Genomic DNA, 15,729 nt, shown 5'->3' with positions numbered 1-15,729 from the left:
TTAAAGGACAGGCCATAGGCACGTAAAATAGGGGTCGTATTTAGAATATGAGCAACGATGGCAACTCACGAGAGATATGGCTCTGGGCGACTGTCCATGCTTTTTCGGACAGAGAAAGTATAAGTCAACGATGCCAACTACCTCATCGATTCATCGTAATCTGAAAATTCTTACGTACAATTGAGGATAAGCTAGGTTTAGTTCCCTGATACGTAATTTGGTCTTATAATGTGCGTAGTTCGATCATATAGTCAAGATCATTTGTATTAACAACTCACGACCGCATTCTAAACATAAACGACTGAGCCTAATATTCATTTTTTGTTTCATTGTAATCACAACATCCATGCATGCATTGTATGAATAATATCTTTGCAAGATATTGGATCTTGTGAAACTCATTAAAAGAGTCACAAATGTTTTGGTGTCACATCCGCCGTTGGTCAATATAAACATGAACCCCTAATGGAAAGTGGTCCCTTTAGACTGACAAGATAAGGATCGGCCTAACTAAAGCAATTCGAGGATCTGAATTCAACAAGAAGGGAAAATCTTTGGCTCCTCAAAGTGGAATGAGTCATTTTTATTTTCGCTAGTTACATCAATCAGCCTCCTTCGATAATATTTATCACTTAATCATAAAGGGATACGTATCTTTGAGTACAATCGAGAATCTTCTATATCTAAGATTTTAAGCTCAGCTATCACGTATAACTTAATGCAACAATGACAGTAGATCATTTTGAGCTTTGATTTAGACATGTATACATTAACGGCTCATAGTCACGCATACGAGTGTAGTCTAGCATTCATGTTCATTTCATTGTAATTACAACGTTCATGCATTGTATGAGTAATATCTTTGGAAGATATGGGAAGTTGTGAAAGCTCGTTACAAAAGTCACAGCAAGTGGCAGAGAAGAGGAAATGTTTCAGTGTCATATGCCACAAGTCAACTTCAAAATCTGTATAAATAATTTCGGGGGCACCACACGAATAAAATCCTCTCATTGAAAGTGGTCCTTTTGGACTCGCAAGATAAAAAGGACTAGCAATTTCAAGGATTTGACTACAAACATGAGACATGAAGAGGATAGGATCACTAAAATCTAAAACGATTCGAGGACGTCACTCTTACATAGACAAAACATGAGACAATATTACTTGGCTCCCTTTAGTGGAAGCACTCACTCTCTTACCTACTCGCAAATTACAATATCAAACGTGAGTTATTTTTATGCACGTGTAAAACTGTGATTAAACACGCGCCTATCAGTAATCCAACATGACAATATGCAGCCTTGAACACGAGCCAATCAGTAATTACGCATTTTAACAAAAGCCGTCAGATTCCGTTAGGTTAAATGATTTACCTTTATTTAAATGTGTAACTTATAGATGCAGCCTGACCTCATGGGCCATCAGCATGAAATCATAAAACTACTTTTTGGGGAGAACAAAAGGTGCCTCCACTCCGTGAAGCCCATTCCACATTCTTTTCGTTAGTGCCCACTAGAGATTTAAAGCTGTGCTTCTTTTCTAGCCGACTAGAAAAGAAGCACAACTTTGAGAAAAATAATTTCCGCACACGTATATTTTCTACTACTGTTTGTTTGTTGTGCATGGGACAAAAAGAACGTGCAGAAATCACTTGACTATGCGAGCGCAGTGCTGCCACAAATCACTCAAGCTACAATAATTTCAATTTTCTTTGATCAAGTAAACTGGAAGATTTGGATCTTGAGAGCGAAAAAACTTGAATTAAAAGCATTAACACTTGAGAATTTTTATTAATACAGGAAAAAACCCATATCTAGGTGCTGATTCTGCTGAACAAAAAAGAGCATAATTATTTCCTCAAACGAGTATCTGTAAAATTGTACGGAAAAGATTCGCTACCAACCAGACAAGAGATCTAACAGTCACATTACTCTCATCAGGTCCAACTCTTCAGTCTTTAGGCACTCTTCTTCACCTCCGCTGACTTGATGATGTCGATGAACTCAGGCTGGAGACAAACAGCACAACAGAATCACAAATGTAAGATCACAAATGTCGATAAACTCGGTGACAAGAAAGCTTTTATTTTACTAATGAAACATAGTACGCGTATTTAGTATGCATTGCGAATTTGCGAATGAACATTACCTTTAGAGAAGCTCCACCAACCAAAAATCCGTCAATATCAGGCTGACCAGCCAGCTCTTTGCTGTTTGCACCATTCACAGACCCTGAAAAAATTATTCGATTCAGCCAAGTGTTGTGAAAGGGAACAGAGAAAGACAAGTTGACTCCTTATCTTTCCCATATATACAAAGGAGAACGCGTGCATTTTAGTCAAGAGAAAGCCTTGATAACTGAGTGGACTCCTTAAATCAAGGGGTGTGCTAACCACATAACCCTTTTTACTTCTCACACACCCCTTGTTAAATTATGTCCGTTGATCTTCTTCATTTCATCCGATCTGACGGCCAAAAATTAGAAGGGTGTGTGAGAAGTAAAAAGGGGTGTATGGGAAGAGAACAAATATGTTTATAACTCAAAATGACTTTGGCACATGATAGCTTCCAGTTCCATCCTTACAACAGATTAATCCTACCCTCTAACCTTTTCGAATTTCAATCTTTCACCCAAGTCAGTCATAATAAATTATGTTTTAATAAGCATCCATTTTTGTATATAAGCAGAATGGTGACTTAAAAGTCCAAGCTCTAGGGTAAAGAAACATGTATACAAATTGTCATAATGCTGCATTATTGGGATAGTTATACAAATCACCGACTCTTTTATTAGTTCTATAGATAGTATTCGTCTTGGAGGGGGGAAAAAGCTCATCAGTCAACAGAAATATATTTTAGTTGATTCAAAGTTGTAAGTGAGAAAAGGATGGGATGTCCCAGCACATAAACAACAAATCGATGCAGTAGAGGTGTGAAACATACCTCCATAAATAATGCGGGTTGATGCAGCAACTTCAGAACTGACGTTTGCTTGAAGCCATTTCCTCAATTCAGAATGCACCTGTTGTATGGAGAGAAACATTTGTGTGAAACACAGACAGGGTGAAATATGTATATACATACACAAATGCATAATATCAGTATATGACCCAGGAAATCCCAACCACAAAAGTGGGTTGGTGATAGTTTTGAAACAATTGCTCATTCAAGCACCGTTTAATTCAGTTTTATCAGACCTTAAAGACAAAGAAGGCTACACAATCTCCTCAAATTGTGCCCATTCTTATTTTTGACCAAGAACATTTTTTCCCTTGCTCTAACATACACAAACAACATCGAGTTCAATCTGAAGCTAATATACAAAACCACATCCAGATAATCAGATAAAGGCACCACTTACTTCCTGAGCCTGAGCTGGAGATGCAACTTTCCCAGTTCCAATGGCCCACACGGGCTCATAAGCCAAAACAATATTGGTCCAATCTTTCACTTTCTCTGCAACAGAAAGCATCATTTAGATGAGTAAAGAAAGAAAATTAAGCAGACTCACAAGTCACAACACAACAAATATTCTTCAAACTAACAGTAGGCCAATAAAAAGGAGTTCTGATATGCATTATGTACCTGCAATTGCCTTGGTTTGTGCGGCAACAACCTCCACGGTTGTGCCAGCTTCTCGCTGCTCAAGGGTCTCACCGACACAAGCTATCACCTTCAAACCTTGAGAAAGTGCGTATGCAACCTTATCCGCAACAAACTGAACGAAGTATGTGATATATGAGAAAATATTACGCAGTCGTTATTGATAAATTGATTAACAATACAGGGGAAGGGGAAGCATACCTCATTGGATTCACCCAAAATCAGTCTTCTTTCCGAATGACCAAGAATGACCCATGGAACCTCGAGATTGACTAGCATCTCAGCACTGAATATACACAATAAATCTTTTCAATTTACTTAATCAGAGTAAAATGAGAAATGAAAAACAAAAATTCAATAGACAAGACATGTATGATGCACATTCAATATATTCATGCTTATATGCCTATAGCTCATTGAATTTGTCACTACTAATTCATCACTCATCATCTAAAATATTTCCAGAAAGTCGAAACTAAGTGATAAGGGTTTTGTAAACAAACGATCTTCACAGATTGATGCTTCGTTCTAATGTATTCAATTTTTTTTTTTTTTTTACATCAGAACGGATGCCTCTTACTCCGATATTTCCTTATCAGCAATATAATTACATCTCTAATTAAAGTATCAATTTCTAGGCACATCATCAAATCAGTAAAACTACACAAAAATCAGCAATATACATTCTCAATTTCTACAATTCACCAGGTTAAACCCAGATGTCAACACTGCAACGAATCGAAAGCTAGTAAATCATAAATATACACACCTAACTTCACCAGTGAAGGCACCACCCTTCTTGACCCAGCAGTTCTGTGCAGCGACATGGAATTCGGGCCTCAATGAACTCTTCACCACCGGAAGAAACACATACGGTGGGCTAACCACAACCTCTGCAATCAGGAAAAACCACAGAACAAATTAACGGTTTGATAACTCACACAGATCAGTAAATCTCATCAGTTGATTGAAGCAGAAAAAGGCAAATAAATCAGATTGAAATCGAAAAGTAAATAATCGGAGCAATCAACTCACCCACAACATCTTGCGATGGAACTTGTCCCTCATTGAGTATGTTCAGGATCTTCTTCACCTCATCGAAGGTTCCGTTCTACAGATTCAGAATCAGCTCAGATTTAACTAAATCATCACTCGGTTCGATCGAAATCAGAGCACAAAACAAATCGGAATCGAAGAAACAAGGATCTGCTTGGTTGCTGAGAAAGTATCGGAATCTGATTATTTTCCGTGAATTTCTTTGATTTTCTCAGCAACCAAACAGATTGAAAGAAAAAAAATACATAGGAGATAACGAATCGGAGAACTCACGCATTTCCAGTTGCCGCCGACGAAGAACTTCCTGCCCATATTTTCTGGATATTATCGAAACCGGCACAACAGAGAGTGTAAACTGCGTTTTAGCCTTTCGGGTTTTTGGGGTCTGATTTAAGTGCGGCTTTCCTTGTTGCCCAAGGGCGTGGAGTCTGTGGATTCCATTTACTTGGGCCCACGTTATTGGGCGGAATTACGGTTCTGGCCTAGGAATTTGGAATATGCTTTGGCGCATCATTTGGATTATGCGTAATGGATGAGGGGTAGTTTCGTCTATTAATGTGGCCTTAAGGGCCCACTGGTTTTCTTTCCTGTGCGTCACGAGACGTGGGTGGTTGTTAGCGGATTGGGTGGAGCCTTGGCCAGCCGAGTCCATGGATTTTGGTATCCACATTTGTATATGGGTACGGCCCACCCAGGTTCTTAGAGCAAGTCCACCTGAGGTGGAATAGCCCAGCATCCAGTAAAAAAACTGGCCCGATACACAGCCAATTCACTCTAGCCAACAGGATTGATTGGCACCCAGCTCAAGCTGGTCTCTAGGCCAGCCCAAAATTGACAGACCTGGGGACCGGGTCATCTGATGCCATGCTGACGCCAACGTGGCGTCAGACACTTTTTTTTTTTTTTTTTAATTCAGGGTCAAGGATTCATGTCTCGTTCTGGCAGGATATACAGATGCGATGCAGCCGTGTCCACCTTGGAGAGAGAGAGACAAAGAGAAAGCGTTCGAACCCAGAGAGGGATTCAAATCGCTGAGAGAGATCTAGTAACACCGAAACCCTTGGACCCGCAAAATAGAACAAGGGGAGAGAGATCTGAGGAGAGCTTAAGCTCTCAACTTCAATGGTAGGACCTCACACCATGCATCGATGCCGCATGCAAGGCCATGGTTGGGTTCCTTGAGCTCCAGGGATTACAAAAATAATATTTTGTGTTTGATTTGTTGAAGATTTTGAATAGGAAGAGGAAGGAAAGCTCACGGGAGTGAGCTGGAAAAAAGAGAGGGAGATCGATAGATAGAGAGGGAGAGGGAGATAGATAGATAGAGAGAGAGAAAGAGAGAGAGAGAGAAAGAAAGGACCGGATAGTGAAAGGAATAAAGAAGACAAAATAAATTAAATGATAAAATATTAATTGTTATGAATAAAATAATATATATTAGATGGGCTGGGTGCCAGTGTATTTTTAGGGGTGGAGATGTTTTGGCCTATTACTGTTCACTGGGATATATTACTGTTCATTTAATTAGATAAATGCGCTGGGTGCTGGCACAAAGTCTTTATAGGTGGACTTGCTCTTAGGTACAACGCCCTTAATCTCTCGAGAGATTGGAGGTGTCAAAACATGGGAAAGGGATCCTTTCCGCATTCTTTCCACCTAATCATTTTTATCAAATAATTCAGATTATTAAAATTTGATTCAAGGGTTACAATTAGGTTCAACTTTAAAAATTATAATAATTTTAGCCGTTGAATCATATTTCAAGAACCCGGATTGTTTGATAAGGAGGATTAGGTGAAAGGAATCCGGAGAGGATCCCTTTCCCAAAACATGGATTAGTGAGGCATCTCAAATAAAAAAATGGTGGGCCATAATAGTTTGTGAAATTGAGTCGGACGAAAAAGGTGGTTTGGCTTCAGATTTAAGACTTTATCCATCCAAGGGCATGAGTTTATAGTGGTTTTAGAATGAATGTAAACAGTTATGATTGTGTCTCACATAACAATTTAAAAGTAGTGGATTTTTTTATTAAATTACCATGCCAACCATATCATACCGATTTTGTGCCAATTGGTAATAGCACGGTATTATACCGAACTGAGATTTTTTGCTAAAGTATTGGTATTCGATATTGTTACCACGACATTACGATACCATACCAAAACATATAAATATATAAATAAATAATGTATATAATATTTCAATATTAGAAAGAAAAAAAAAATCCTTCAGATGCCTCTCACTCCCACCTAAATCGACCACTACCCACATACCAAATCCCCCACAACACCCCAAACCCGCCTTCAAAATCCGACCCTTCTGAATATAAACTAGGAGAGCAGTACATGCACCCAAAAAAGTTTTTAAAAAAACGTATGGGCCTTGAATTGGGTTGAATGAAAAAAAATTATATTGTGGTCCAAAAAGTTGGCCCAAAATAAAGTGGTAATTTACCATTACTATATCATACCAACCGAACTATTTGGCATACCGAAATTCGGTATACAAGAAGTTTGGCATAGTAATTGTAATCAATTTCACCATACCAAAAGTTTGGTATGGTAATTGGTACGATAAAAGTATTGACATCTAATTGTCTGAGATTCCAATTGAAGTGAGCTGCTAAGGCTAAAACCAATTTCACAGATGTTAGATTAACTACAGACTTTAACGTTTTACCATTGATTGGAACCTCAGACATCTGTGAGATTGACTAAATCATTTGACAACTAATCTCGCCTCATGCCTTGCTATAGAACCATCCGAAATCTTCTTATTCTTAAATTCATTTGCGATCCACTAAGGGCGTGTTTGTTTGGTCTTGCTAGATTTCATTGGACTGGCTAGGATTATTAGTTAATGAAATCCTGTGTTTGTCGGCAACGGGACTAGGGTTAATGAGACCAAGGGGGACTCGCCTAGACTAAATGCCTTACTAGGGGGTCTTAGTGAGACCCCCCAATTTTGGGCGGATTGCTAAGACCAGCTTCATTTTGCACCTCCCCACTTCACCCCTTCGTCCATTCCGACTCTTATTTTTTGATTCCCATAAAATTTCTATTCCAACCCCCAAAATTCCACACAAAAAAGCAAAATGATAACAAAAACAAATCCATAGAAAAATTATCCCTTTTTTTTGTTGAGAAAATCAGATGAGTGTGAGAAACAGAGAGTGGTGGCGTAGTCGGCGACGATGAAAACATTGGCGCAGATCTTGGTTTAGGACAACAGTGGCTTAGGGTCACTGATCAGCTATGTATTCTTTGTCAGCGGGCCGCATCTTGAAATGCTAGGATGACGAGGTTACGGACAAAGGCCTTGACTCCGACGAGAAGGAGGTAGAAAAGACAGAGTGAATAGCAAGACTGAGGGGGTTGAAATCGGCCAAAATAGTTTGGATCCTAAGAATTGACCAATAATGGTTGCTTGTGAAGAAGAAAATTGAAACGCAAGAAATAGAGGAGGAAGAAGAAATATATGGATGAGTGTGAAGAGGGAGATAGACAATGGTGATGACGTCTGTGTTTTAGTTTTTAGTTTTTAAGGACAAAGTGAATAAAATAAGTGATAAAAGGGTTCTTTAGATATAGACTTTTGCAACTTTTATTTTATAGACAAAAATCCACATAGTTATAAACTTCCAAATAAAACCCAATTTTGAAAATGACTGTCAAGTAGAAAAATAATTGACCTATTACTACAAGATATTTACAACTTGTGCCACAATATTCAAAATAAATCAATAAATGTAATTACTCACCTTAATTACAATGAACAAATAGTTATTACACAAATTATTACCCCTGACATATATATATATATATATATATATATATATATGTGCACAATACTACATATATGTTCAAACATATTATACTAATTAATCTACCTATATGTAAATTTATGATGAGCAACTAACATGTATTTTGTAGGTAAATTAATGTTGAATCAAATAACATTCTTTTATTTAATTAGTAGGTAATATATTTTCCATGTATTATTACTTATATTTGGCACGTTTTATTATAATAAGATATATGTACGAATAATAGGTAAATTAATTTTAAATCAAGTAAAATTACTTTATTTTGTAAGTAAATTAATTTTGAATCAAATTACATTCTTCATTATGTAGGTATTTTATTTTGTATGTATCATATATTGAGCACATTTTATTATTATATGTACAAATAATAGGTAAACTAGTATTGAATAAAAAATATTATTTTTTATGTAGGCACATTATTTTGCATCTATAGGGTTTGCTTTATTATGTAGGTAAATTATTTTGCATGTACTTTACATTTATTGGGTAAATTATTTTTCTTTTTTTTAAGCATCTAACATTTTAAAATTTGAATAGTAGGTGCACTAAATCAAATAACATTTTGTTTGTACGTAAATTATTTCGAATGAATTTTTACAATATCAGGCATGTTTTTGTTTTTTTAAAATTTTTTTTGTGGGTTATATATATATATATATATATATATATATATGTGTGTGTGTGTGTGTGTGTGTGCGTGCGTGTGTGTGTGTGTGAAATAATTTACCTACATTTATTTGTAAAATATAATTTGATTGACTAAACTAAGCATGTATTATTACATATAGTAGGCATGTTTTATTGTTATTATATATTAGGAAATAAATTTATTATTTTATTATTTTTGTAAAATCATTAAATCTTCCTTACAATCCGTATAGAATTAATGGTGTACATCAAACATTCAAATATGGGTATATTAGGCATCAAAAAATTTTACATGTGTAAAGTCTAATATAATTAATGAATTTGCTGATGTGGAATCTAGTCAATGGGTTTTGTTAGAGTAAAAAACTTATTTCGGGTTTTATATGGAGAAAATTAAGTTTTAGGGGTTAAAGTCATATTTTCAGTAAAACAAATTTGGGTATCAATAATATATTAGTTTGTTGGTTAGTCTAATACTATATCAAACGCTTCACAATTTTTATCGTGCATAATCCAAGTTAAGCCAATCTAATTTAGTCCTTGAAGCTAGTTCAGTAAGAGTTAATTCGATGCAACAAACACATCCTAAATTTGTATGAGGAGGTAAAGGAACCGAACTCTAAGTGTGTTGAGAATGTAAGGCATGAAATAATTAAATTTTCAAGTGTGACGACTAATTTGCATGCGTAGTTTTTTCGGTAGGGCAGATGCCAATTTGCCAAATGCCATGTATATATGTAGATTTTTTTTATGCATGCGTGGTGTTATATATTTCCTGTGTTTTTTAATTTGATGTAATTATTTAATTTAACATTCACTAACAAGTCATGCTTAATGTATTTTTTAAAGTTTAGAGTCATACTTTAACGTTGTTTATGTAAGTATTGCTGCGGCGTGCGTGCAGATGTTTGGTTTGGTGGTCTTTTTAGTGCAGCTTTGACATGTTGTTTCTTGTAGCATGTCACGGTCGCCTACTCGTTTTCTAAATGGGTAAGCACTAACCTAGTTGGAACTTGGATTATTCATATTGTACTTATGTAAAACTTATTAAGTTGTGTGTTGGATGAAGTACTTTACTTTTCTGAGTTCCGACAAAGTACTTTTAAACGTAAGAAGATATATATTTACTTGTTCTGTCCAATAAGTGTGCTTGAATTTAGTGATACATATTAGTTTTGGTGTTAGATGTTATGAGTATATAGGGTCCTATGCTAAAGATGTAGGCTTTGAGACTGTGACAATAGGTATAAGCTCCAAATCCAACGGTCTAGATCACATGTTTGAAACTTTGGAGTTCTGGTTTCTTGTAGTTTCGTGTCTTTGGTGCAAGGTCTTAGGGTAAAGAGTTGAAGTATGCCATGTTGTAATAGAAATTGATGCCTATATTGAGATTTTAAACTCCTTCACAACATTGTACAAGAAATTCACCAATTCCCAACTTTAATTAAGAAATGAGCAGTTTTAGATTTGATTATCGTCAAAGACGAATTTGAACCACATTATTGATAGACCATTGTAAGGCTAAGCTCATCATCTCATTTTTAGTGTAGATAATATCGTTTGTTAAAAAAAAATCCGAAATGAGCAATTTCATAAAGGATTTGGGCCTCCACACCTCTCCTTGATCAAAAGGATTCGGCCTGCCTCTTCTAAATCCAAAATTTTGAGCTGGACCTCATTTCAAGTCCAACCATCGGAGCAATCCATCTATTTTAAATTTATTATTTACAATTTATATACATAAACTTTGTAGCAAAATTTAAAAAATAAAAGAAATTAACGGGTTATCCTTTTTTTTTTTTGGGCAAAAACGGGTTATCCCTTTATCATCACAAGATTTAGCTGAAACAATTATTTTCAAATTCTAAATTTTAAAATGATCAACTCTCAAGATATTGATGATATCTAGATACTTAGGGTCTGTTTGGTATTTTATTTGAAAGAACCGAAAAAACGAAGAGATCGAATTGCAGGAGAGACGAAAAATGTGTAAAAAAAAACTCACTTTTTATGTTTTTAAAGAATAGACTATATTTTTTAGTTAGTATTGAGTTTAGTTTTTTAAAATAGTCCTACTAAACAAGTTTTTAAAACCTAAAACTTGAAAATTATTTTTGAGTTTAAAAAGTTAGATTCAAGTAAAGTACCAAACAAAACTTTAATTATTTTTCAATTTTTTTTTTTGAAATGTGACCATGAAAGAAAACAAAATTAAAATATTGTCTCATGAAAATGAAAATTTTCCCGCCACCAAAGTTAGGGTTTATAAATCCCCAATTGTGCACCGCCATTTATGATACAAGCGTCCGCGCCATTCCATTCTGCATCCCAAAATATCCGACCTCAATTGACTTAATTCGAGCTCAAATTGCAACGCTATCACTCTCAATTCTTCATCGGAATTGCTTATTCAAAGGATGGCAGGCCAAACCGATCCCAGCCTGTCTATCTTTTCCGGCGAAGAGGTTCAGCTCTCTACCGCTGCGTGTTCATCTATTTTATAAGCTTATTGTGGTTGTTTTGTTTTAATTTAGACCATTTGTGTGAATTTAATTAGGATTTTTGAAATCGCAGGTCGAGTTTATGGCCGAAGACGAAATGGTGGAGATCGTTCCCAATATGCGAATGGATCCTCTCAACATGCTCTGTGTAAGTTGTTCACTTTTTACATGTTATTGTATGGTAGACTGAGCTGGTTTATGCTGGTGGGTAACTTTAACTATGGATTTACAGGGAGATTTTGGTCCATTCTACCCGCAAATGGCAACCCAAGTACCGTTGTGGCTGGCGATTGCTATGAAGAAGAGAGGGAAATGCACAATTCGGCCCCCAGAGTGGATGTCTATCGGTGAGTCCTGCTTCTTTGGTGTTAGTTTGATTTCTGGTTCTGTGTTTGCAACATGATATCTAAGAATGTTGAAGAAATGTGCTTGAAAGGATTGATTTGTTTGAATATCCTGTAAAGTTTTATGCTTTGATGGCAAATGTATTTGGGTAGTTACCATGCTGCCTTTGTCATTGCAAATAGTTCAAAATTTGTTTGGCTTCTTTTGGCTGCCGTTGTGGGGTATTTTCGTTGGAATTGCTTGTGAGCCTTAGCATCAGCAGTTAACATGTTAGAGTTTTATGGTTTATTGTTGAAGGAAAAATAAATGACATCAAGAGATGATCAAGGCTAGACGTAAGTTAGATTGACATGAGAATTTTTTAATTTAGTATATGAATAGACGTAAGTTGTAGTCTCAGTCTTGGAGCCTCAAGTCTTAAGGTTGATCGGATTGAGTTATGTATGTAATGGAATGTTGAAATATACGTATTTAACTGGAACCTTTTCATTTGTTGAATTTGGTAGTACTTAGTACTTAACATGGAATCGGAACTCAAATGCATTTCCATTATGTTGAACTCTCTAGTCATATGCTATCAGTAATCTAACGCATTCCATTTCTTTAACTTATGTTTTGGGAATAGAAAACTTGACTCGGATTTTGGAAGCAGAGCGCGATTCTCAGGCAGCATTTCAAGTTCTACCTTTCCATTATGTTGAAATCTCTAGCCTTCTTTTTGAATAGTAAGTTGTGAAACATTGTACATATTCTATATTTCATTGTAAAAGTATGTTGATGGCATCTGAAACTTTTTTGATGATAGTGCACCTGACGACATTCCTGACATATATATGGTGAGTTCAGGACTCTTTCAACCTTTATTTAAACTATCAATCATATTTGCAATGATCTCACTGTAGTTATTTCTAATAGGTGAGGTCTCTTATTAACGACATAAGGGATGTAAGGTTTCATAAGGTTGAGACTAGCTTAGAATCATTTGAGGAGGCTCACTCTTCTGCAGTGATGGTATGTGCATTTATCTATGGTGCAATTGGATGAACCGGTTGGAACAACTTTGAATGCATTGTTATATAATATGGAACTCTTTTTTGATGTCATTTAATATGGAATTCATGATGGTGGTATTATATCCACGGGCACATATCATATATATTGTATCTGAACAGCATGTATTATCAATGAGTGTGTGAGTGTGTGGTCCACTGTGAGAGAAAGAGCATTGAGTACTTCTACTATGTGTTTACTTTGTTTTTCCCTTTTAATTGGTGCTCTTGAGCAGATTTGATTTGTACTTGCAGGTCAAGGATCTATCTGCCATGGAAGTGAATTTAGTTCGCCCATTTGTTGGGAGAGCCTTACAGGCATTTTACAAGCATGGCAGTCCAGAGCTGGTTCCAAATCCAGATGGAATGTCTGCCAGACGGCCACAAGCAACTGATAACATACCAAGAGTAAGTGCCTATGTGATCCATACTCTTTTCTTTTCTTTGTTTAATAGAATTGAGAAGGTGAACCGATTGATTGTGTAATTTGTTGGGAGGGACAATTTGTTTCATCAACTCTGACTCGCTGTTTTTGATTTATTTATCCGAGAAACACTGTTTATAAAAAAAGGTTTATTAACTCCATTCTGTTTTTTCAGCGCCCTCTGCGGAGACGGTAATAGCTTTCATAGAGGCAGCATGTACCTTTCAATTCAGCCATAACCACTAATTTCAGCATGCTCGCAAGGAAAGTACTTCTTTCCCCGAAAACCATTCATAGTAATAACCCTGTAGTTAAATAATGTTTTCTGTTGAACCATCACAGAGTAATGTTATTTTGTCCTTACAGTTATAAGACATTGCTCTAATGCAGATGAGAAAGATAACCTGAAATTTAATTGCTTGTAGAATAATCTATGTCTGGCAATTACTGATGTCTGTTTGTGACTACAAAATGTTGTAGACATTGGTGCATGTTCCTTGATCTTTCTTGATAATTTTGTCTAGTTCATCCTGGTACCTAGGCTCTAGCTTTTTGAAGCGCTGTGTTTATGAAATATTGGCCTGTGATTGATTGCTTGGTGTTCGATTCATAAACCACTAGTGTCTCTTTAGTGCCTTCCTCCTTTTTCTAGTTCATTGGTGTTTGATAACTAAACAGCACTGTTGGAAGCTTTTAACCACTTTGTCTTTGAGTCTATCTCAATGAAATTCTTACCAACGCATAAACATTAACTGAGTGATTGTAACTTATGATGCAAGCTTATTGTTGTTGAAAATATAGTTATCTTTCAAGCTTCCTGGAACTTGGATTTCGACATATTTGTCCAGTGCTCGTATGAATACATATAGCTACATTCCTAATCTCTCTCTCTCTCTCTCTCTCTCTCTCTCTCTCTCTCTCTCTCTCTCTCTCTCTCTCTCTCGTGGTACTCATGCATTCAGGGACATATAAGAACAGAATTTAGCTTTATGCTTAAACTATTGGATTAAGAATCTGCCTGTTTTGTATTGTTGATCCTTTTCTTCTGTATGCAGATAGATTGGAATAAGTTTTATATAGCATATAGGTTGCTTTCTCATGCACTTTGAAGTTTGAAGAGAATCACTTCTCCAAAATCTCTTTCTTTTGAAATATCTTTAGGACTTAGGACAGAACAATTTGCTGCATCAATGATTTTCTAAAATTGTTCTAAAATATTAGAAAAATAAAATTAATTATTTGCCTTGATGTTTATCTTTATTTCCAGAATCATCGAAGGGAATCTTGTTTTAAAAAAGGACTGGATTGACATTTGGATATTCCTGAGTGGTCCAAGTAGTAGATAGGGCCATAACATGCCTCATGTTCCCTCTGACCCCCCTCTAAATTAAAGGGGTAATTTATAATGCACATGCATTTTGGTTGTCCAGTTTTGTCTTCAACGTTAGGCCAAAATACAACCCACAAAAACAGAGGGGAACTTATGGATTTAGATGTCTAATCCTCAAGTTCTAAAGAAAAAATTAAGTTAAATGACATCTTGGGATTTTGAAGTGCTTTTTCGGTAGCTAAAAGCGTTTTTAGACAACCAAAAGAAGAAGACGATACTGCTTCTAGATTGTAAAGGCATATGGCGGTGTGAAATTTTATTGAAAATTTTGATGTGTCTCTAACAAACTGCCTCTAGCAAAAACGCTTATTTGCAAAAGCGTTTTCCAGATAAGCATTTTTCAACGGATCCATTTGGATATATGCTTAGTTGTTGCAGAAGCCTAGCTTTTTTTTATTAATTATTCCAAGGTTTTATTTTATTGTGAATCATTGGATTCCAATTTCGCAATCATTAGCTTATCCGAAAGGGAAACTTTGATATTTCAGATTGATAGGTGAGTGTTTAAATTTTGTTTGGCTCCTGTGAGCCGTTGCGTATGCTTTAGCTACCATGGCTTCCAGCCTGGCCGATGTCCAATTTGTTGGTGTTTCTTATTTCTGTTTCGGTGTTCCCCTCTCGATCTCTCTTTTCATGAGACGTGAGGAGAGAGATAGAAAGGGGAGCACAACGAAACAGCGATGATGAATTCCTCCAGCATCATCACGAAGCTGTTAACGGTTCGGTCTGTTTTACAGAACCCGTTTAAGCGGTAGGTTTTATTACTTGGGCTGCAAGATTAGTTGGTTGTTAGAAATGTGAATATATTTTGAAAAAATTAAAGCCCTGGGCTCAAGGACGGGGTTATCCTATAAAAAGATCCACTTGTCATATAACTATTGTATTGAA

General features: G+C 36.1%; 2 protein-coding genes across 2 annotated transcripts; one reads left to right on the top strand and one right to left on the bottom strand.

The window, feature by feature from the left end:
* Positions 1-1,740: 1,740 nt before the first annotated feature.
* On the bottom strand, positions 1,741-5,096 carry LOC126623773 (triosephosphate isomerase, cytosolic). Its single transcript, XM_050292763.1, has 9 exons — positions 4,932-5,096; positions 4,638-4,713; positions 4,372-4,495; positions 3,804-3,888; positions 3,585-3,717; positions 3,361-3,455; positions 2,943-3,021; positions 2,149-2,231; positions 1,741-2,008 (listed from the first exon to the last, which is right to left on the bottom strand). Exons 1-9 carry the CDS (start codon positions 4,968-4,970, stop codon positions 1,958-1,960), a joined length of 765 nt encoding a protein of 254 aa, XP_050148720.1. The 5' UTR covers positions 4,971-5,096; the 3' UTR covers positions 1,741-1,957.
* A 6,323-nt stretch (positions 5,097-11,419) lies between these two features.
* LOC126623015 (DNA replication complex GINS protein PSF2-like) lies at positions 11,420-13,923 on the top strand. Its single transcript, XM_050291735.1, has 8 exons — positions 11,420-11,597; positions 11,707-11,781; positions 11,866-11,980; positions 12,604-12,703; positions 12,784-12,814; positions 12,894-12,989; positions 13,283-13,435; positions 13,627-13,923. Exons 1-8 carry the CDS (start codon positions 11,550-11,552, stop codon positions 13,645-13,647), a joined length of 639 nt encoding a protein of 212 aa, XP_050147692.1. The 5' UTR covers positions 11,420-11,549; the 3' UTR covers positions 13,648-13,923.
* The last annotated feature ends 1,806 nt before the right edge of the window (positions 13,924-15,729 follow it).

Source organism: Malus sylvestris, chromosome 1, assembly GCF_916048215.2.
Source record: "Malus sylvestris chromosome 1, drMalSylv7.2, whole genome shotgun sequence".
Classification (NCBI taxonomy): domain Eukaryota; kingdom Viridiplantae; phylum Streptophyta; class Magnoliopsida; order Rosales; family Rosaceae; genus Malus; species Malus sylvestris.
This window is presented reverse-complemented; position numbering and strand designations above follow the sequence as displayed.

Excerpts from the sequence above, each read along its gene's own strand:
- LOC126623015 (XM_050291735.1), top strand. The coding sequence starts at position 11,550 with ATGGCAGGCCAAACCGATCCCAGCCTGTCTATCTTTTCCGGCGAAGAG. Across the intron at positions 12,704-12,783 it reads TCTAGCCTTCTTTTTGAATA|TGCACCTGACGACATTCCTG; the intron begins GTAAGTTGTGAA and ends TTTTGATGATAG. Across the intron at positions 12,990-13,282 it reads CTCACTCTTCTGCAGTGATG|GTCAAGGATCTATCTGCCAT; the intron begins GTATGTGCATTT and ends TTGTACTTGCAG.
- LOC126623773 (XM_050292763.1), bottom strand. The coding sequence starts at position 4,970 with ATGGGCAGGAAGTTCTTCGTCGGCGGCAACTGGAAATGC. Across the intron at positions 3,889-4,371 it reads GCCTTCACTGGTGAAGTTAG|TGCTGAGATGCTAGTCAATC; the intron begins GTGTGTATATTT and ends GTGTATATTCAG. Across the intron at positions 2,232-2,942 it reads AACCCGCATTATTTATGGAG|GGTCTGTGAATGGTGCAAAC; the intron begins GTATGTTTCACA and ends TAATTTTTTCAG.